The sequence below is a fragment of the Berghia stephanieae genome, chromosome 2 (assembly GCF_034508935.2).
Source record: "Berghia stephanieae isolate SIO BIC M18660-M18661 chromosome 2, UCSD_Bste_1.3, whole genome shotgun sequence".
Lineage (NCBI taxonomy): Eukaryota > Metazoa > Mollusca > Gastropoda > Nudibranchia > Aeolidiidae > Berghia > Berghia stephanieae.
Genome location: NC_088361.1, coordinates 13135245 through 13159131, shown reverse-complemented (window position 1 = coordinate 13159131; position 23887 = coordinate 13135245). Strand labels below are relative to the sequence as shown.

The 23887-nt window shown below is 33.3% G+C and overlaps 1 protein-coding gene across 2 annotated transcripts; it reads left to right on the top strand.

Annotated features, from left to right (window-relative positions):
- The first annotated feature begins 1107 nt into the window (after positions 1–1107).
- Positions 1108–22701, top strand: LOC144964346 (melanotransferrin-like). 2 transcript variants are annotated; one of them, XM_078898454.1, is made up of 14 exons: positions 1108–1292; positions 5741–5924; positions 6877–7001; positions 8974–9072; positions 9928–10086; positions 10945–11126; positions 12155–12488; positions 13009–13255; positions 14416–14531; positions 15647–15763; positions 17803–17976; positions 18894–19088; positions 19437–19512; positions 21116–22701. In XM_078898454.1, exons 1-14 carry the CDS (start codon positions 1196–1198, stop codon positions 21369–21371), a joined length of 2361 nt encoding a protein of 786 aa, XP_078754580.1. In that variant the 5' UTR covers positions 1108–1195; the 3' UTR covers positions 21372–22701. The 2 variants fall into 2 exon arrangements, with proteins under 2 accessions (XP_078754580.1, XP_078754581.1); XM_078898455.1 differs by lacking the exon at positions 1108–1292 and adding an exon at positions 2317–2343.
- The last annotated feature ends 1186 nt before the right edge of the window (positions 22702–23887 follow it).

Sequence of the window (23887 nt, the reverse complement as noted above, 5' to 3'; positions counted from 1 at the left end):
GGAGTTCACAACATTGCCATCCGGAAGTATAACGGACCAACACACAAACTCTGTGTAACCATGAACTTTTATAGTCTGGTTAATACAGTTTAGTGAGAACAACTCACAAACGCGGATGGCAAAACCAATAACAAAGACCTGAGTGACGTCATCTGCATACTATCTATAGTCAGGTTTATACAGTTCAGTGAGCATTACTCATAAACGCGGATGGCAAAATACAATAACAAAGACCTGAGTAACGTCATCTTCGAACTATATATATAGACATAATAAAGATGACGTCACTCAAGCCTTTGTTATTGTATTTTGCCATCCGCGTTTGTGAGTGATTCTCACTAAACTGTATTAACCAGACTATCAACGTTCATGGTTACACATATTTTTGTGTGTTGGTCCGTTATACTTCCTGATGGCAATGTTGTGAGCTTCTTAGCCAAGCGCATACTATCTATAGCCTGATTGAGACAAGTTAGTGAGAACTACTCATAAAATGGCTGACTAAAAACAATAACACAGAGCTGAGTGACGTCATTTTCGTTCCTTCTATAAACTTTACAAGTAGCACACATATTTATTGTTTGTCGATAAGATTGATCTGGTTGATAGAAAAGGTGAATATTTAATTTAAGCTTAAACCACCAACATTTAAAAGTTTACCCCCACCCCCCCTTTCCCCTTCTTGATGGCGTAAATGATGATGATGCCGTAAAGAGGCATTGAGATAGATGTTTACAAAGATAAATTTGAAAGCTGTTATGATGATAATGGCTATTTAGATTTTTAAAAAAGAAGTTTATTGAAGCTTTAATGTGTAATATTATTTGGACAGTGGTCCTTTGGAGCCCGAAAAAGTTTATCTAGCTGCTGCTCTCTTCAAATCACCTTTATTTAAAACCACTACGCCAGGTGAGAATGAGTCTCTCGTTGAAGCCATTGGTATGATCGCAAGTAAAATAATTTTGAACATAAAATCTTACTTTTGCATGACAGCAAAAGCCATGGCAAATATAATCTTGAGAATACTCTGGTTACATTATGGTATTATTTTTCCATCGCGTATTAAACTTTCATTTACACCTGTGAAGTAAATGGGCTTTCCGCTACGGACTAAAAATAGTAACGTGCCGAAAACAGTACACAGGTGTGTCGTTGTAGCGACAAACGATGGCGGAAGTGTGACAATATTTTGTTTATGAGTTTTGTTTTATCAAGAATACATTTTAAAATGGACCGATTAATATTTATATTGGCCTTTACTGCTGTACTTTTTATCATTTGCCAAGCGAGACGTAAGTTCATTTTATTTCCAAAGAGAAGCCCGATCCCACTCAAACTATTGACTATTGCCATACGACGTTATTAGTATTATTATTAGCCACCACTTCCTACTTCCAACTTTTCTCACCTTCTCTCCTTACTCCTCGTTGACACCTTGCTCACTTGTGACTGTGACAAGATGATTTCCCTCCTTATATCCGTATAGCTCTGGCTGGAATCAAAACATGACTCTATCTTGCATCTGACATTAGCGTTTTATATGTTCGCCCATTCAAATTCAATAGCATGAATATTAGAATTTCAAACAATTTACCATGATTCAAATATCATACTAAGCCTACTACTACTACTACTACTACTACTACTACTACTACTACTACTACTACTACTACTACTACTACTACTACTACTACTATACTACTACACTACTGCTACTACTACTATACTACTACTACACTACTACAACTATGCTACTACTACCACTACTACATACTACTACTACTACTACCACTACTACTACTACTACTACACTACTACTCTACCACCACCTACTATGCTACTATACTACTACTACTACTACTACTACTACTACTACTACTACTACTACTAATCTACTACTACTACTACTATACTACTACTGCTACTACTACTACTACTACTACACTACTACTACTACTACTACTACTACTACTACTACTACTACTACTACTACTACTACTACTACTACTACTACTTACTACTACTACTACTACTATACTTACTACTAATATTACATCTACTACTACTAGATACTACTACTACTACTACTACTACTACTACTACTACTACTACTACTACTACTACTACTACTACTACTACTACTACTATTACTACTACTACTATATATTGAGGCAGTGAGTCAATATGTAGCTCTTTTCTTTTATGTACTCAGAACACATCCCAATAATCTTGAAAACGGTTTTATTATAATTTTTTTTTCTATTATCTTTTTATGTTTGTCCTTAATTGCTGCTGTTATTATTATTATAGAAGAAGAGAAGAAAAGTAAAAATCAACCGCGACGTAAGTTTGGTGTTTGATGTTGCATCTTTCCGCATTAATTCGCCTTAATTGTTCTTTCAACTAGGTCACAATTTTAATCCTTTAATGTTGATTCCTACTTTTTCCTCTACAATTATTTGTTTGGTTAAACAGTGGTTTCCCCTTGAATTAATATTGCCCTGTCAAGAAGTTAACCAAGCACATAAAATATTTTAAAACGAGAAATGAAACAAGGGGCTATGTGAGTGGCAATGTTTTTCTATTTATTTATTTTTTTTTTTAAAGTTGGCAAATTAGTTTATCTCATATTTTTATACAAGAGGCCGGGGATAGATTGCGAAGAAATTCTTGATTGGGCATTAAGTTTTGAAAATGTCAGTAAAAGTAATTGAATTAACAATAATTTGATTATCATTGATATATATGGGCACTTTCCATACCACAATTCACCAGTGTTCGTTTGATATCGACAAAGTTTTGATAAGAATGACTAAATAAAGGTCCTGATTGCCATCTGTATAGATCCATCAAACAGGAGGAAATTAATAAATTATTGGATTCTTTAAACCATAGAAATCATAAACCACTCTGTGTGGTTACATTCCATAGCAAAACAAAATGTAGGCTATACAAAAGTTTGACTAAATTTTAAATCTGAAATTCTTAGGGTTTCTTTTTTTTACACTGTGGAGCATTTTGCCCTTTTGCATGACAGTGTGTGCATGCTTTTTAAAATTTTAAAAAAAAATCTCACTTCCTAACAACTTGACTCTTAGGTGGAAACCACTGTCCTTACAAAGTTAAGTGTTTTCTTAAAGAGAGCAATATTTAATATGACTTGCTTTGACTTGGGAGGTTAGAGCAAAACCGAAACTCGTCTTTAAAAGGTTAACATGCGTTTCTTCTATTTTTTTGCAATGCTACGTATGCCTTATATATTTATTGACGTCAAACAGATGTTGTTAATGTTGTCTGTAAATATTTTGGAAGAAATCAAAGGAGAGTTCAGCAACAATTTTAATTCTTGGAGTGGAAATTTAACGTTAAAATTAACTACCATATTCTTCATTTTCAAAAATCTCAAATATTAAAATGAGAATAATTTGGTAATATTCATATTAACTAACTGAACTCCTTATAATTTTCTCACTTACTTCTTCTCCATTGTTACTGTCTAAAAGAAACAAAAAGAATATAAGAGAGAGCGAGAGAGAGAGAGAGAGAGAGAGAGAGAGAGAGAGAGAGAGAGAGAGAGAGAGAGAGAGAGAGAGAGAGAGAGAGAGAGAGAGAGAGAGAGCAGGTCTTGATAAAATGAATGCACTGCATGACAACATTTTTCTAAATAGCATTTTACAGTTTATATGTTTTATACAGAATTGATTTGAAATTTCATAGTGGTCAACTGTCCTAATAAAATCGGAACTGTCCTGATTTTTTGACTATCTGGAGAAGAAGAAACAAAGATTGTTTATATGTGAAATGACTATGCATGTCTCAGGATTATTTTTGACTTGCAAATTAAAACAAATATTAACAAAAGAGTGAAAATGGAGAGGCTTCGTATGGGAACACAACAGACAATGGACGTTTCTGGTACAAACCCTTCGTCAGCACAACAATACACAAATAAACGTTTTCCACGTTTATTTGTGTATTGTTGTGCTGACGAAGGGTTTGTACCCGAAAGGTCCATTGTCTGTTTTGTTCCCATACGAAGCCTCTCCATTTTCACTCTTTCGTTAGTATTTTACGATCACCGGCCTCAGGCAGCCCCAACCGTTTTCCAAATTAAAACAAGGAACAATATATATTAAATATAGACAGCATTATATAATTGTCCAATCATACTGCTGTTTTGGATCATGATAGTGTGTTAGGAATTCCTGTTTTATCTCTTTGAAAAGTTGGCTGTTATGAAATCTATGTCAATCCAATGTATCCAGTAAACCGTCTTTTAGTAAATTGCTTTAAGTTTTATTCAGTTCACTGTTTGTTTCCTTCTTTTGTAATTTCCAGTGTTTGCAAGTTGATTAAATCTTTTCTTTGACATTGTCTTCAGTGATAGAAGAAAAGCAATATGTATTATTTTCAAATTACCTCAATGCTTAATTCAAACAATTATTTGGAACCTCCTTGATAAAATTGTGGTACTCCTTTGTATCATATATTCATATTTTTTTTCTCTTTCTTTCTTTCCTTCTATTTCTTCTTCTTCATTTTCTTCTTCTTCTTCTTCTTCTTCTTCTTCTTCTTCTTCTTCTTCTTCTTCTTCTTCTTCTTCTTCTTCTTCTTCTTCTTCTTTCTCAAACAACTAGAAGTATTTGTTTCAACTCAAAGTTGGTATCGTACAAGCATTAATATTAACGGTCCGTTTCTGTTGCTGAAACACCTCACAGATGACTTAGGGAACAGTTAGAAACACGATTGAACACAATGTTATGCCACCCAGAAGCCAATTTATGGCAAGAATGCACAAGTAATGACAAAATTAGTTTCAATAGGAGCTGATGTTGCTCTGTTTTTGTGTGTGTTTTTTTTTCTTTTTTTCAATTCTTTTTATCACTAGATGTCCGTTTTCTTTGTTTTGATTTTTTTCAAGCACAACATGTATTAATTATATAGCTAGATACTTTTTCATTTCCTGAAAGATGTCAACAGTTCCAAGTTTTTGTTATAGAGATGATTTCCATTCTTATTTCAAAACATCATTACTTTATGGCCACAGTCTTTGCAGCTATGTGGTCTTGTGGTATGACGCTCACTTTCAGATCAGAAGGTACTGGGTTCGAGCCTCGCTTAGCACATAGTTGAGTCCTTGGAAAAGACTCTTTACTCACATTCTTCTCCCACTGTACTCAGGTATAAAACTGATTACCTGGCCGTTAACAGCATTGTCTCTGCCCGAAAAAACCCCTGTGATATCGCCTAACAGGCATCATGTCTCATTCTACATGTTAAATGTTGCTGTTGGCTAGGGACCTCTTGTAAAATGCTTTGAACACGTTTAGTGGATATTGCGCTATATAAAAATCTCAAGCTGAAGTCTTTCAAGGTAGGGGCATTTGCTCACAATGTTAGTTTATTAAAAAAATGAATGACATTAGTTCAGGTTAATTAGTCAATAATAATAATAAATGGCATTTATATAGCGCTTTGTCCCATTGTCACAGGCTCTAAGCACTTTACAGTGATATAAAACAAAACATATTACAGTAAGACAAGTTTGATGGAAAAGTGATACGAATTCAATTTAACAACAAAATATGATAATAGTTGTCTTTGATTTGTATCTCTCTCTCTCTGTTTTGGTTTTAATCAAAGATATTGCAAAGAAAAGAAAGAAAGAAAAGTGATATCCAATTACAATTGAGGATTTTGAGAGAAAATGTCTTTTTATCTTTTTACTTTTCATTTTCAGCTACAAGATGGTGTGTAACAAGCGTTGCCGAAGAGCTGAAATGTAAACAGTTGAAGAGTGTGATGGTTGCAGCAGCCAAAAGGGAGATTGCCAAGAAACAAGCACAGAAGGATGCTGGGGACAAGGAGGTCATAGTTGAGTCTGTGTTGCCCAATGACTTCCAGTGTGTGAAAACATTTGACACGTAAGTATTGAATTTATGATGTTCAATCTATACATGATCTGAAACATGTTCTTCCTTGTCTATCGCTTTAATGTTTAACATCTCATGTGACAGGGTGCTTCATCTTTCTGTATCTGTTTCTTATGGTTGGCGCTGAAGAAACCAATGGTCTGGTTGTATTTCAGCGGTGTCCTCATTGGGCGCGGGCCCATGTCAGTCAGGCCTTGAAATCGTTTAGGTGTGGTTCCATGATGACCAGTTCATCCAGCCCATTCCACTCCGAGATAGTTCTCATCTTTGATGAGGAAACTGTGTATTGATAAGTATCAATGGAATGATGTTTGTAATGATCATAATAAATATTGATGAGGACGATGATAATGATAGTGTTGATTTATGACGGTCATATTTTCATCAACATTTTTAATGAGCAGTTAATTTAATTGAAAAATACATCAGAAACGAGACCTGTTTCAGTTACCGCTCTTGACTGCAGAAAACTGCCTGTAGTAATGTTTTGTAAAGACCTTTGTTGACACTGACCACTTAGATGACTGTTAAGTTCCATTTCAGTCAAAAAGTGTCGTGATTGACTACAAGAACATTTACTGCTCATTTTTTAAAAACTAGCTGCTGCATCAATATCAATTTGTATATCTGCAACATTCATCACAGATAGATAATACTAATGATAATAGTAACACTAAATAATAATAAATTATTATTATGATAATAATAATAATAATAATAATAATAATAATAATAATAATAATAATAATAATAATAATAATAATAATAATAATGATGATGATGATGATGATGATGATGATGATGATGATGATGATGATGATGATGATGATGATAATAATGATAATAATAATAATAATGATGATGATGATGATGATAACAATGCTAATGATAAAATGGTGATGATGATAATAAAATATAATTTTTGCAAACTAAATTTTTTCAGATTTGTGTGCATGCAAATGATTGAGGACAACAAAGCAGATTTGATGACGCTGGATTCTGGTCTGTCTTACTTTGCTGGCAGACAGCACAACTTGATGCCTATCATGGCAGAAAACTACAAAACATGTAAGTTAAACATTGAGGAGCAGTTAACGCTGGTATAAGACAAGGTCCAAAAAAAAAACAAAAAAACTGGGTGGGGTTCCTGACCTCCCGTAGTGGGCAGGGAGGTACATACTGTGTCTTCTATCCCCTTATATCTATTTTCCATCATGCCTTCTGTCTTTGTCTTGGAATGAGATTACTTGGTTTTGTCCTGGCCCTGGCCAGATACCCTGGCTGAGAGGGGACAAGTCAAATGTATAGTTTGTTTTGGAGATGATATTTTTTTCCTTGTAATTCATCTCTCTGTTATGCACTGTATTATGTTTTGTTTATTTATTATATATGATTTGTAAACAGTTGAGTGTGTTCCCCTTAGTGGGGACCTGTGCTTGTGTCTGGATGAGACTTTTAGGTGATCTCAAACTAAGTACACTGATAGTGTGCTCTTGGAATCTACATCTGTTCCCTATTTGAACCAATTCCCCCCTTTGTCTGCCTTATTCTTGGATGCTTTAATTGTAATTCTAGAACTTTTTACTATCCCATTTTCTTCCTTTTTACTGGCGCTGATATGACCTTAATGTCTTGCGAGCGCCGTAAAACCTTTAAAAACAAAAAAAACAAAAAACAAGCAGAGAGAAAAGATATTGGAAAATAATCAGAAGCATCTTTGAAAAAAAAATGATTCTGCTGTGACAGAGGCTGATTATTTTCTCCTGGTAGTTTCTTCCTTTGTTGATTTTCATATCATAGTAAGTGTTGCTTAGGTTAATGATTACGTGCACTTATTTGCAGGTCTGATAACCCAATTCATTATGGGCTCATTGTTGTAATGGAAATCTCAAAAAAATGACTCAAAATATTGTTCATTACGACAATGTTAAACTAGGCCCAAAAGTGGGTTCGTATGTCAGGCCTGCATATATGTACATGTTGGTTTAAACTCTTTAAATAACATGTGAAAGAAAAAGGATGGTTCAGGTTAAAAAAAAAATTCCCAGGTATACATAAGTACATATGATCATTAACATCATAAACATTCAAAAATATATCAATTAAACACTTGTTCATCAAATTCATATATTTAAGAAATGAAAAAAAAAAAGTCGAGTCTTTATTTGGCACAATATCCACTAAATAAACGTGCTCAAAGTGCTTTACTAGGAATCCCCAGGCAACAGCAACATTTAACATTTTAGGATGGGACAAGACGCCTGTTAGACGATATAGCAATTTTTTGGGACATAGACAACACTGTTAATGGCCAGGTACTCATTTTACACTTGAGGATGGTGAGAGAATGTGAGTAAAGAGCCTTCTCCAAGGACTCAACTATGCGTTGAGCGAGGCTCGAACCCATGACCTTCCGATTAGAAACTGAGTGTCATACCACTAGACCACATAGCTGCACATATATTAACTTATGGAGATCCCTGTTGATTGCATTTTTGAAATGATTTATACTTTTGAAGTTTTTGGTTATAAATTTCAAACTATTCCATGTATTAACTGTCCTCACACTGAAAAAAAAATTGCAGAATAATTGTAGAACAATATGTTATAAAATTTTGTCTCTACAGGGAGATTTTACATGGGTACTTAACCCTCTCGTTACCAATGATAGGAAAATCGTCACATTCGTTACGATGCAACCGACAATTTTATCATTCTGTTTCTAAAAATTTAAATGAATACTTTGATTACAGCTATAAATACTATATAGAATGCACTTGTTAGTTTTTGGTTTGATTAGGAAAAGTCTATTTTTGTGTTGGGTGGGTGTGAATTTTCGGGGGGAAATTCTAAAAATGGCTGGGAAGGAGATAGTTAAAAAGTGTATTGTGGACATTTTTGTATTTTTGTCTGAACCAATTGTAATTCAATGTTCTAAAATTGTTCTGTCGTACTGTGATCACGAAAATCGAATACTTTTTTTGTCAATGTTTTTAAAAACAATGATTTAACTGATGTTCTTTACTGTGTTGGTCCTCAGCTGCCAGCTCTAAGCCCATTTATTACTCTGTAGCCATAGTGAGATCACGTCAATCGGTCACCCTGGAATCTTTGAGGGCAAGCAAGATCTGTTTTCCTGGTGGGTCACAATGAAGAGTCATTTTATGTATATGTGTGTGTGTCTGTCTGTGTGTGTGTGTGTGTGTGTGTGTGTGTGTATGTAAGGTTTATTTATTGTGCAGTTGTTGCTTGGATTTCATATGCAAGATTCTTAGGGCCTAAACTCGAGGACTGTGCTATGCAACATGTCAGCGTCAGTACCTGCTAGGAAATGGGACATGTAAGCGCCTTATATTGAAAGGGATGTCAAGGATATGGAAAGCAAAAGAAGAAAGAAAATGTAAAAAAATTTTTTTCATCTTCAATAGCAAAAATTTAGATACCTTTAAAAAGAAATTGAAAACAGAATTATTTAGAAGACCGTATTTTGACAATTAATGTGCCTTATGTTTTAATTTAGGGTAGATGATGTAGCGATGTGTATGGAGAGAGTTTGCATATGTGGATGTGGAGAAGTTTCCGTATGTGGGTTTGAGTGTACGGTTGTATGTGTGTAGGCGTGTTAGTGTGTATGATAGTTTATATAGCCTAAGTGATTGTAAAACGCCATAGAACACTTGTCAGTGGATTAAATATGATTATGTATTATATAGTTATTATTATATATGTTATTATTTATTATTATTATTATTATTATTATTTATTATTATTATTATTATTATTATTATTTATTATTATTATTATTTATTTTATTATTATTATTATTATTATTATTATTATTATTATTTATTATTATTATTATTATTTTATTTATTATATATTATTATTATTATTATTATTATTATTATTATTATTATTATTATTATTAAAAATGAAAACCAAAGGAATGGCAAACAAGTGTTTATCTGTATGGTTTGTTTTTCTCATTGTTTAGGCATTGGTATGAGTGCTGGCTGGGTCTATCCAATAGGGAAGCTGGTACAGATGGGTCACATCGGAATAACCCAGTGTAACGCTATTGTCAAGGCTGTTTCCGAATACTTTGAAAAAGTCTGTCTACCTGGTGCTTTGACCTCCTTCTACAACCCATTAGGTATAACAACATCATGTTTACAGTTTTAATAAGGCAAATAACTTATATATAAATAGAAAACAAAAAATGTAGATCAGTAAACTTTGATGTGAACATTTTTCTTTTTTTTTGTTGCTAATATCATGTTATTATTTTTTGTCATTTTACTAAAAGTTAAAAATGATTTTAATTTTATCATTTTTTTTCTTCGAATTAATTTGTTTTTGGAAAAGGATAAAAAATTTTAAATCTAAGTTAGTCGATATGACTTATATTTAATGATGTATTAAGTTATTGACATTTAGCTCCTGAATTACGGATTAAATCCATAAATTTGAAGGAGGGTGAAATGGCTCTGCTTGACTAGAAATTTGATGCACATCTGGCTACATGTGGGTGGGCCCAATAGCTCAGTTGGTAGAGCACTCGCTTCACATACAAAGATACCAAGATTGATCCTTGGTGCAGTCGAGGTTTTTTTTTCTGACCCTCCTGTCCACCCAGCAGTGAATGGGTAGCTGAATCTGTTAGATTTGGTGGAAAGTACTTTGCGATAGACTAGCATCCTATCCAAAGGATAGCAAGCAATTGCTATTGTCCATTTCACTCTATAGAAATCGGGATAAACTCCAGCTCCATAGGCCCAATGGTTCTGAAGGACTACTTTTACTGGTTACATTTAGATCTTATAACAGTACACAAATTATGAGCTTTTTCATCAAATGGGAAATATTTATTTTAATGAATTCTAAGACTTTTTATAACAAAGGACACCACAATTGTAAGTCTTCTTAGAGTCGAATATAATTATACATATTTTATATCTAGCATTCATCAGTATACAATCTTATTTGCGAGTCTGCTACATTTCTCTTCCAGGAAACAATCCAACCAAGGTGTGCCAGTTGTGCAAGGGTCAGAATGAAGAGTTTTGTCAGACCAGTGACACGTATGGAGGATTTGATGGAGCTTATCGGTGTGTCGCCGATGGACACGGCGATGTAGCATTTATCAGACATGACACAGTCTCACAGATGACTGGAGGTGTTAACTCGTCTAATGTAAGGGAAAATCCTTCTTGTCATTTATTCAGAACATTTTTTAGTCTTAAATTTCATTGATGTGTGCCACGATTCCACTTGGATTTTTTTTAATGGTAAAAAAATGAATACACATTCAGTATTATTATTTATTTAATAAGTAAACATATTAAACAAATCTATAACAAAAGTCACACTCAAATATGAGGTGTTTTATGGTAGTCCAAAAACCTTTAAAGCTCCATACTTTACAATATGAATGATTCTATACATTTCGCAACTGTAGATTGTGAGAATATAAATTCAGAAAAGTGAGTGGCGCAGGTACTTATGCTGATATTAACAAGAAATAAGTGACTAGAATAGTGTCAGAAGACAATAGAGAATAAAAACTTTGCGATGATGAAAATTTGAACTCATGACCCAACTGTTACGGTAACTCCGCCTGGCCATGAGAGGTTCGCTCTACAAACCATGTAATCGACAATCGACACTTCTATTTTATTTTTGAGTGGTGGATGGTGTCGATTATAGAGAATCCCTCTTATGGCCAGGCAGAGTTGCTGTAACAGTCAGTTCATTGGTTCAAATCCCCATTACTGCAAAGTTTTTATTCTCTATTGCCTTCTGGCACTTTTCTGCTCACTTTATTTCTTGTTATTAAGTAGATGGTATACTTACTATCTCGTTGAGCTATAGGAGTGTATTGAGTTGTACTAATGATTATATTTTTAAAACAAAATAATCCATGTATAAACCAGTGACCAATTTTAACTTTATAAATTTTAAAAATTATTTAAAATCACTGATCACATAATTTATAGACGCAAAGAATGTCAAACAATCTTAAAATATTTTTTTAAAAGTAGCTATCTTTTTATTTTTAAAATCCTCATTTTCTCATCTGTGCTCGAATTCTAAATACAATTCCTTTGGAATGACCAAAATGACATTAAAGTATTGTAAGCAAAGTAAACCACTAAAAACAAACAGTTGTTTTACTCTTTCTTGTGTACCTTTGCCTATTGTCATCATTTGTTTTATTACAGGCACAGGATTTCCGTCTGTTCTGTCCTGATGGCAGAATGACAACAGTGGACGATTATCTAAACTGCAATTGGGGTGAAGTCTCTTCCAATGTCATCATGACGTCTGCTGTTATAGATCCAGTCTACACGGAAGCCATGAAAGTGTTCTTGAGAGAAGTTGATAAGTTGTACGGAATCTCAGGCACTCACAAACAGGAGTTTGAATTGTTTACCTCCAAGGAAACTTACTCAGTAGACATCTTTAAACAAAAACTAACCAGGAAAAACTTAATGTTTAACGACAACACCAAAGGATTTTCTGAAATTGGATCATATTCTTACTATGATTGGGTTGGTAAGTAATATGTTGTGTTATTTTTGTTCTTTTCCATTTAACATTTGCTTAGAAGTATTCTAAATTTTACAAAACTTTATAATTTTTGTTGACAAAACTCTTGACATCGACGTACATTGCATTAAATTCCATGAAGATAGAAAATCGTGATTTGGCTACTATAAATACCTTCTTAAAGAAAAATTAATTTTTGTTAAACTCTTTTTTCTAGAAGAATGATTAGGTGTGGATTAAAGTTAAAAATAAAATTTTACAAGTTGTATATGAGGAAGTATTGTTTACAATTGCATTGATCCAAAAATACAAAAAAATGTTCAATATTATTGATAGCATGCACTTGGCTAAGAAGCTCACAACATTGCCATCCATAAATATTATGAACAAACACACAAAACTATGTGTAACCTCAAACGTTTATAGTCTGGTTCATACAATTTAGTGAGAATTATAAACGTGGATGGCCAAAAAAAATAACAAAGACTTGAGTGACATCAACTTCATTCTATCTATAATTTTACAGGTCCTCAGTTCCTGGAATTGCTGAGACAAATGAATCGATGTCCGTCAGATCCTGTACGTTGGTGTGTAACGTCAATGGCTGAGAAGAATAAGTGTGAGTCGATGATTATGGCGTTCAAGGCTAAGCAGCTCCAGCCAGACATGGACTGCATGCTTGGAGGGAACACCAGCATGTGCATGGAGATGATTGACAGGGGGGATGCTGATTTGGTCAACTTGGATGCTGGGGATGTTTATCTTGCTGGAAAGTAAGAATGGGGTTTCTTGTGTTTTTGTCAATTTTTTTAACGATAGTATTTTAAGATTCCCAGCAACTTTAGTGAAAAGATTGTACTTACGGGTAAAGTTGCTGGGAAGAAAAGAAGAGGGAGACAGAGGATAGATTACATTGACATTCTGAACATATGGATTGGTGGAGGAGGAACAGGAATCGAGCTATTGAGAAGATCTGAGGACAGATATGGTTGGAGGGACATGATCGCCGATGTCTGCAACAGGCCTGGCACTTGTTGATGATGATGATGATTTTAAGATTCGTCGTTGTTTGCTGAGGATATAAATTGATACTTCTTGAAGGTTTTGTCTTCAGGTGGGGTTCCTGACCTCCCATAGTGGGCAGGGAGACACTGTGTCTTCTATCCCCCTGTATCTGTTTTCCAACATGCTTTCTGCCTTTGTCTTGGGATGAGATTACTCGGTTTTGTCCTGGCCCTGGAAACAGTCAAATGTATAGTTTTGGGAGATAACCTTTTTGTCTTGAAAATCATCTCTCTGTTATACACTGTATTGTTTTGTTTACATATTATATATGATTTGTAAACATTTGAGTGTGTTCCTCTTAGTGGCGACTTGTGATCGTGTCTGGATGAGACTTTTAGGTGATCTCAAACTAAGTACTTTGATAGTGTGCTCTTGAAATCTACATCTGTTTCCTATTTGAACCAATTCCTCTTTGTCCTACCTTTTCTTGGGTGCTTTAATTGTAATTCTAGAACTTTTTACTAACGCATTTTCTCCCTTTTTACTGGCGCTGATATGACCTTAATGTGTTGTAAGCGCCGTAAAACCCTTAAAAACAAACAAAGCTTATGTCTCTTGAAATAATGTGATTAAAAGTTGATGAGTAAACTTTTGGGAATTTAGATTTAACAAATTTATTATTATTTTTTTTAATAAGAAAAAATACTACCCCCCTTACTCCATTATCTACAAGTACCACGAAAACATGAAATAAAGAAACAGAATAATTGTTAATAGATCTTTATTGAAAGAAAATATGAAGAAGAAGAAGATCTTTATTGATGTTGATTTGAATCAGATTTCTGCCTGTAAAAAAATGGATATATTATCAATTTGAATATGAATCCACGAATCCACGTTATTTTTGTTTAAACATTATATTCATTAGGAGATACGGCCTAGTTCCTATTGCAGCAGAGGACTACGGTGACATGAACATGGAGTTCAAGGTCGTGGCAGTGGCCAGAAAGACTGACAAGACTACCACTCTGTTTAACATGAAAGGTAGATCACCTCATACTTTAAAAAAATGTTTTATCAACTGTCATTCACTGTAGACTACCTCTTTTAAAGATAACATTTGTATCTACAGATTTTTCAATCGCCAAATTTGGATTTTTTTCTCTCCTTATGTTGAGTTTTGTACATATTTTTCAAAAGAAATTAATTGAAAATATGTTAGACTTAATTCCACCATCCAACCTATAGTGGGGTGTTGTGACTGATCAAATGGTTAAAAACGGTACCAAGACCATCAGCAGATGGTGGAAGAATTGGCTACTTGAGAATGTGCTAAATTTTGAATATCATATCAAAGATCTCATGTCTTGTGAGATGTGTGAACTGGCTCAAGTTTTTCACTCTCTCTTCCCATTGTCATAAATCCGATCAAATTTTCACCCTTTCGGTCACCATCAATTTTGGACACATGGATAGCTTCATATATTCGATGAATAACTGAGATCACCAAACTTTGTGGTAACACGTTGAACCTATGAAGCTCTTCATGTGTCCAAAATTGATGGTGAGCGAAAGAGTTTAAAATTTGATCAGATTCGTGTGAAGAGAGAATGAAAAACTCTAATTTTTGCCACAACCTGATTGGTTCCAAAGTTATTTGAATTATGACTGCTATTAAAATCTATACTTTATAGCAGTGTGGCTCAGCGGTATGATCTTTGCTTGGTACCCAAAAGGTACCAAGTTCGACTACCCGCTGACATCTGGGTTATTCCAGTCTTCCCTTGGAATAGACCTTTAAGATAAATTTCCCATTGGGGATGAATAAAGGGAATTTTATTTATTTTATTTTTATTTAATAAAAAGGTGGAAATATTGAATCTTAGATAAATGCTAATATTTTTCACTTGAAATACAAATTTGTATACATGGCAGACCTATAATGATACTAAAATATATGATATGTATGTCCATACATTTTCGACTATACTTTATTAGTATTACTTTATCTTTCAAAAAAATTCTTTTTTTTTCTCTCTTTTTTGTTAGTTAATTTACTTTTTTTCCAATTACAAAAAAAGGAGCTAATATTTAAGATCTATATCAAGTTTTGATAATCTTGTGTAACAAAAAGGGAATTTTGTTTCCTTCCTTGCCAGGCAAAAGGTCATGTCAACCTGGAATTGGCAGAGGAGACGGTTGGATTGTCCCATTGAATATCTTCATTGAGACGGAACAGTTTCTACCTGATGATTGTACCATCTTTACAAATATTGGTGAGAATCTAATGAAAATATTAGAAAACCCTGAAGACATTTATTTTTATTTCAATTTAATTTTTTTTTAACCAATCGAAAATTGTGTAATTTATATAGTGCTTTCAAATTGTTTGAAGTAGAATTTTTTCTTATGGAAATAGAGAAGGACTCTCCTCCATTATCCTCTTCACAATTTTCCATGATTTCCTGCAGATCTGCTAATTTTTATGAAATGGTCATTCACTTTTTCAATTCAGCAAATCTTTTTATAAATGATCAGTTAAGTCAGATTTTGTGCTTTACTCATTGCAAGGTATATCAATTGCATGTTTATTCGATATTTGTTACTCTATAGGGAACAAAAGTGTGATATCAAAATACTGGTTCCAATCTTTATAAAAGTGTAAAATCAGTCTTCCAGAGGTCTGGATACATATCTTGTGCAACTGATCTTATGGTTTCAGAGTGATGGCATCTTATTTTATTGTCTAGAAAAATGCTGCTCTTCAATAAACCATCCATCCTCGCTCTTTTACGTCCCGCAATTCTAAGAATCTGCCTATAAACCCTGCTACTAAAATAGTTATGCCACCTTATGATTCAATAAGGAGGACTGGTTACACATTCCCTAGGAATTTTGAACCAGAAGAGAGGAAGGTGTGATGTCACGACTTCTACTTCTCATTTTCATTGGAATGATAAAAGTATCACACTCTGAGCAAATACGATTGTTGGCTCCTGGACTAAAATTCTTTTCTTTTCAAAGAGAGCCTGAAGCAATAGGAGATTGCCATTTTAAAAACTGGTTTCAGTGATTTTAGCAAAATCTTTGACTCATAAAATGGAGGTCAATGCTGTAAAAATGGGGCTTAAAGGCAATTGTTCAAAATTTTCCTCCTATTTCACTTTTCTCACCACAAGCTCTGATTAAGCATTTTAAAGCACATTGAACATGGTAAAGCATTGGAAATGCATTGTGTAAATGTTCATATTTATTTATATTTTGAAATGCTTGAAGTTCATCTATCAGGGACTCTCTTTTTTCCGGCTAAAGTTGGAAAACTGGCTTTTTGAAATTTTAACAGCTGACTTGTTTGGTAGTGGTGAGTTGATTTTTTAAAAGATGGCAGCATTGTTTTTTTTAAGGCAATAAGGGAGAGCTAGATGGACATATTTTGTGATTTAACCTTCTCCTTACCACCTATTGGAAAATCGTCACATTTGTTACGATGCAATCGTCACTTTTCTCATCCAGATTTCATTTTTATTTTTGCTATAGCTATAAAAACTTGACAGTTTGTGCGGCTATGTGGTCTAGTGGTATGACACTCGCTTTCGGATCGGAAGGTCCTGGGTTCGAGCTTCGTGCTCGGCGCATAGTTGAGTCCTTGGAAAAGACTCTTTACTCAAATTCTCTCAACGCACTCAGGTGTAAAATGAGTACCTGGCCGTTAACAGCGTTGTCTTTGTCCAAAAAATTGTAATATCGCCTCACAGGCATCATGCCCGTCCTACATGTTGAATGTTGCTGTTGACCAGGGACCCCTTGTAAAGCGCTTTGAGCACATTTAGTGGATATTGTGCTATATAAAGCTCAATTTTTTAAATAAAGCTCAAATTGTCGAACAATATTATGTATAGAATGTGCTTGTTGCTTTTATGTTTGAGTAAGAAATGTCTGTTTTTGTGTTGGGTGGGTGTGAAGTTTTGGGAGAAATTCTGAAGATGGCTGGTAAGGAGAGAGTTAAGTGTGATACCATTTGTTGAATAGAAGCTTTGGATGAAATGTTTCCATAAATGCTTTTCACGAGAAGAATTTTCAGGTTTTAAAAAATTTTACCCAAGGGCTTCCTGTACAATTGATAATTCTTTGCCAATACTGGTGTAATACATCTTTTAATAAAAAATATTAAAAGACCAACACTTGGATTGTTGCGTTTCATAGTAAAAATTTGGGAGGTATGTCATTGCATAATTGTAAAGCGCTTTGAGCACATTTAGTGGATATTGCGCTATATAAAGCTCAATTTTTTAAATTAAAAAATTCTGTGATTCAGGTGAGTTGTTTGTGCGCAGCTGCATCCCAGGTGCCCTTGACAGTGAGTATAATCCAAACGGTAGCCCCATCAATCTGTGCGAGGGCTGCGCTGCAGGTGGATACAGGAAATGTCAGAGGAACAGTGAAGAGCAATACTATGGAGCTGCTGGGGCTTTCAGGTGCCTGGTGGAAAGTAAGTACAGGCTATATGAGGCTCTTCTATTTGAGGAGTTGAAAATTGATAGGGAAATTTTGTAAAACCAGTAGTTTGCTGTTATTGAATCTTAAATTAAAAATTCCTAAGTCAAAGTGTAATGAAAATATAAGGAGTAATTATGGCTCTTAAAGTGAAACAATACACAAATGATATACGACGTTTCAGCCTTTGATCTTTCTTGGGCAATAGACAGAATATGCAGAAAATGAATTTAAAGAAGAAATGATTTTTTAAAATGATTTTATAGAATGAGATCAGAAATTTTGAAGGAAAGTAGGAGGCCTGGAAAAGAAAAGAAGTGATGGCAAAGGTTTCCATTATTTCCCTTTATTTGACAAGCGATTATACTCGAAATCTTTTTGTTGCTCCCCTTTTCACCCCTCCATCATTCAATATTTTATATTCAAAATATGGGATGAACTCATCGTTTCAGGTAGACTACTTTTATGATCAACACTTGATTTCACTGAATGCAAATTTGGAAACAAAGACAAATAATGGTTCATGCCCTAAATTGCCAGATATTATTGAGTGTATCAGGTTTTTCAAAAATTAACTTTGTTCCTTGGTAAAGAAATACTGAAAAAATAATAGATCCATTTGATAATCGAGAAACATTCAAATTTATTCAACAGCTAGCATACAATATCATCTGAAATTGAGGTAATACTGAATAATTGGTGATGAAAAACTCTAAAAATAAAACTGGCTTTATAAGAGGTTGTCACTGGGAAGTGGTTGGGTTAACCACCTTGTGCATATGGATTTCCTAAAAAACTGTCAAAATTTACATTGCATGATATGTGGCTGGAATTAAAAACTACAAAATAAAAAATTTGAAAACAATATGCATTGAATTCAAGATTGTATTTAATTTATTTCTACATTTACAGAGGGTGGTGATGTTGCATTTGTCCGGCATCTGACAGTTCGAGACAACACAGGTGGGCGGAACCATGCCATCTGGGCCAGGAATCGTCGATCTGATGATTATGAAATCATGTGCAAGGATGGACGGAGACTCAATGTGGACCGATTTGATGAATGCCATCTAGGATTTGTGCCGTCTAACGCTGTTGTCACATCGTGTAAGTGAGAAAGATAATTTCATTTATTTAAATTAGTGAGTTTTCTCAGCTTGGCAGTTTTGGATTAGGTTTGTCCTTTAGCTTTTTAATTTAATTTTTATAAAAGTTTCATAAGAGTGGATAACAATTTCTTTATAAATTTCTTTTATTTTTCGATTTATAAATAGTGCTTCCACTGTGTAAATTTATAAGTATAACATACCAATTGTTATAATTTCTTGAGTTTTAATTTGAAAAAACTCAAAACAAAACAAAATCCGTTTAGTCAAGTAACATCACGTTGTGCACAATATATTGAATAGAAACTTTGAATCATGCCGTGTATGTTTTTTGTCCTTTATTTTGCAGCTGGTAAAACAGCTCTCCAGAAGGAAATCATGTGGAATCTCCTCAATTACGGCCAGCAGTTTTTCTCATCTGACATGTAAGTTGTCTTGATGTAAAAGATGATTAAATGAATAGTCAGGTGTCCAGATAAATGTTGATGTCATGTGGGATTTAATAATAATAATAATAATAATAATAATAATAATAATAATAATAATAATATAATAATAATGATAATAATAATAATAATAATAATAATAATAATAATAATAATAATAATAATAATAATAATAATAATAATAATAATAATAATAATAATAATAATATAAAGTTATTTGTATTGCGCTAATCCCGTTGACAAATAATCTAGGTGCAACAAAATTCATGATGTAAAATCATTATAAACAATGGCTATAATCACAACTTATTTATAAAGCACACACGACCACATACATACAAAAACACACGCACACTAACACACAAATGTGCATAGACATAGAGAATTTGTAGTTTGAAATAGATTCTTAAAAATACTTAACTGCTAGGAACTTGTAATTATTTAAACATTGAACAAAAAAAAAATAAAAAATGAAATTTCTTCAATTAAGATAAAAAAGGCAACAGTATAATAGCTCTTAGCTCAATTTGTTTGCTCAGTCAGTAATACTAATGAATAAAATACGGCATTAGACGATTTTAGAGTGAAGTGAAAACAGCCTTTTATTGTTGAAGTGGGTGCCCTATTGCACTCAAGTCGTTTTCTCTCCTGATGTCATGATAGTGAGAATTTTGTAAAATTTCAGTATATTTATAGTCAATATACCCTGAAGCGATTTACAATGTATCAGCATTGAAATGTTTAACATAACTTTTCAATCAGAATTCCAAGCTACATTTGTGACGTGTTTATAGTATTTAAAATGGAGGACAGTCAGTCTTCATGCATGTCCTGAACAGTTAGGATGTTTTGCAAGACTTTGTTGAAAGTGTTTAACGCGTATAATGCAGCATAAGAGAGGTCCACACGTTTAACACATTTAAGAATGAAAACTTAAAAGTTCTTCTGTTAATGCCAATCCAATCATTTATGATCTGAACTGAAACAATGACACAGTAATTTGAAATCAACTCTGTAATTTGCCTGAGGCTAATGCACTTCTTGTAGAGTTTGTATTTTGTGATATTGTGTTATAGAATAGAATAGAAGGTATCGACGTCGCTTGATTAGGCCACTGGCCTGTCGCCGAGTCTTTCCAGTCACTGAATGCCTTGTTCACAACTGATCTAATGCATTTCCTTACCTGATCTTGTGTTATGGTCATAAGGCTCTACCGAGGAAGGGTTTAAGAGGCAATCATTGTGTTTGTTTTTGTTTTTTATTGGAATTGTTTTTCATTTAAAACGAAATAAAGAAAACAAGAAACTTCTCAGGCTACATCATGTTTTGTTTTGACTGAAGGTATAATTGTCGTCAAATCATGTGATTCACCTCTACATGAGATAGTCTGTGCATTTGACAACAGAAAAATTATTATTCACCATGCTTGTACAGTTTGAAAATTCATACATTATGAGACTCAAGTTTTAAAAGTTAATTTATCAGAGAGGAAATATTTTACAGGATGAATAGATAAAGTCTTGTAAATGTTGTGTACAATCATTTTCTTAAGTTAATATTTGTTAGTTTTTTTATCTTTCAGTGATGGAGATTTCCATATGTTTGACTCAGGCATTTGGTATACAGATCTTCTCTTCACGGACGCTGCTGTGCGTCTAATGAAGATTCCAGAAAACAAACAGAACTACAAAGATTGGCTGGGCGAATCTTTCATAGCACAGATAGAAAACTTACACAAGTACACATGCGTCAGTCCCAACTCATCCATTTCATTAGTGCCAAGCATGTTGCTGTCCATGTGTGTTGTAATTGTGTGTTCATTGTTAAAGAGACTTTGAGGGATGTGTTAGAATGAGGATGAAAGGAAAGTATGTTTGCTTGTGATTGTGTTGTGAGTTTACGCAATGTTTAGAATGGTTGATTTACTGTTTTGTTCACTCAGAGAAAAAAGAGAAAAATTTTGAAAGGAAATAATGACGTAGAGCCAAAGCTTTTAATAACTCGAGGTTTAAATTATGTTCATAGGTCACATTCAAATGTAGATAAAATAATTAAAAAAAATAATCTGTTTTGTCATTGTTAATTTATTTTTAAAAATTATTTTTTTGAAGATGATAGCAAAAATTTTTTTTTCTTTTTGTTTTGCTTTCTTTTCGGTCGTTTTTCCTCTGATCTATTAATGGGAGCAATTCAGAGATATTTATGGGAGGCACTTGCTTTTGGACTAATACGGTTTGGATTAAAATACCAGTGGAGGCAATTGAATACTTCTCATGGGTTTCAGAAGGTGAAGGCTCTGCCCCATACAATGCGGTCACAGATTAATGCTCTATAATCGCTATCATATTACTGCTCTCTTGGTGAAAACGGTTTTGTCTGGAACTATAAATAAATAATAGTAAAAATTATGATTTGTAAGAAATTTAGTCTGGTTCTTAAGGAATTAAAATAGAAATACCACCATTTGAAAATAAACTTATTTGTGTTGGAAAGGGTGTTAAATAAATATTTGAATTTTAACTCATGACATATGAATGATGTGCCTTTGTATGAAATTGGTTTTCTAGTGATGTGATTGTGAAATTAATTGGTATGATTTGTATGCTGCCATTTTATTCTGCACGAGAATTTAGGAAGATGCAATTGTGGATTGATATTGGTTGTGGTCAGTGAACGCGATCTGATGGTGGAAATCTTCCTGAAAGAATATTTTTTTTTTGTTTATCTGATTATTTTTGTAACTTGCTACAAAGCAAGACTGTATGCGTGAAATAATTGTTGACTGTATTCACATGTTTTTTGAAGATTGCTTCGGAGGATAGTTTTATTTTGCTGATACTTTTGAACATTCCAATAACCTATGCCAATATTTTTAAAAAAATTATTTTTAACATAATTGTTCGTCAAATTTTACCTATTAAGACTTAAATTGCTTACATGTTGTAGGCTCGAACTAAAATATGAATATTTTTTTTAATTTTTTGATATGGCCTTCAAGGGAAATAAGCTCTGTTTAATCTCTAAAAACATACAATTTGATACGTTTTTATAATTTCTAGTTGGCCATTTCCCATTTAATTTGTGCCCTGTTATCTTTCTACCCAAGGGAAAAGCAGCTATAATATTTGTGTATCTTGTTAAATGATTGGTTAAACAAAAAAAAATAAATGTTTTAACTCTATACATTCCCAAAATAATAGCCATTTTTTATACAGATTCGTACAATAAGTATATGCCATTGTTTTACATTCCTTTTATCTATCAATGTCAAAGTTCATTCCATTGTAAATATTTCATTATTCACCAAAATTTTAATATTTATAACTATTGTCAGCTTATTTGAGATTTCAACATAAAACTGTGTTTTTGATGGCTGGAAATCAAATTATTCATCGCCTGAAAAATTGTTTAGAACATCAAATTACAAATAAACAAACAAAAAATCCCCCCTAAAAAAAAACAGTGTTACAAAACGTGCTCTTTAGCCTCATGTTTTGTTTCAACATTTTTATTTTCTAGTTTTTATTATATTTATATAATGTCTTCCTTCAGTTATCTTTTTGCTTGTTTTCTTTGGTTGATATTGTATTTTTAAAAAATAATCTGTTATTCTTCATTATGTGGCTATTTTGTCCAGCTACGGTTTGAGAGTTTTTGCCAAGATGACGGTCATTTTAAACGATTGATATTTGAAGGACGATTTTTCTGGCCTAAATTTTCAAATACATGTTTTTCCAGAGTATGGCAGTTAACAGGTTAATTGACCAATAAATGATGAAAAACTTTTCCGGTCAAAATGTAAAAATGGCGTTTTGTCAACGCACCGATCTGCTCACGTTCATTGAATTTGTCCCATGTGTCTTACTAGTATTAAAAAAAAAACTGCAAGGAATGATAAAACTCAACATTTGTTACCCCTAACATCCACCGTGGAATGGGCTGACCAAGGACACTTTTTAAAAACATCTCTATATTATGATATATCTTGACTTTGAAATAAACTACCTGGTGTTGTTTTTCTAAAGTGTGGGGAAGGGTGAAATCTATCAAATTCTTCTGCCTGTTTGTTCTTGGTTATTTATAATTTAGCTTATGATATCTTTAGGTTATGATTTTGATTTACATTTGTACTATTTTTGTTAGATTGCTTGTTTCTTTGTTTCAGCGGTCTCTCATATAACCTCAATTGTGTTGGAAGAGACCTAAAGCAACAAACAAACAAAAAAAAACTATCAAATGATGTACATTGTACCATATTTGTTTTGATAGTTTTTAAGCTGGGGAGGGGGAGGGGGGGGGGGGTATTTAGGGGCTGGTGTTAGTCACCGCAACTGGCCGTCGTAACTCCATTCCA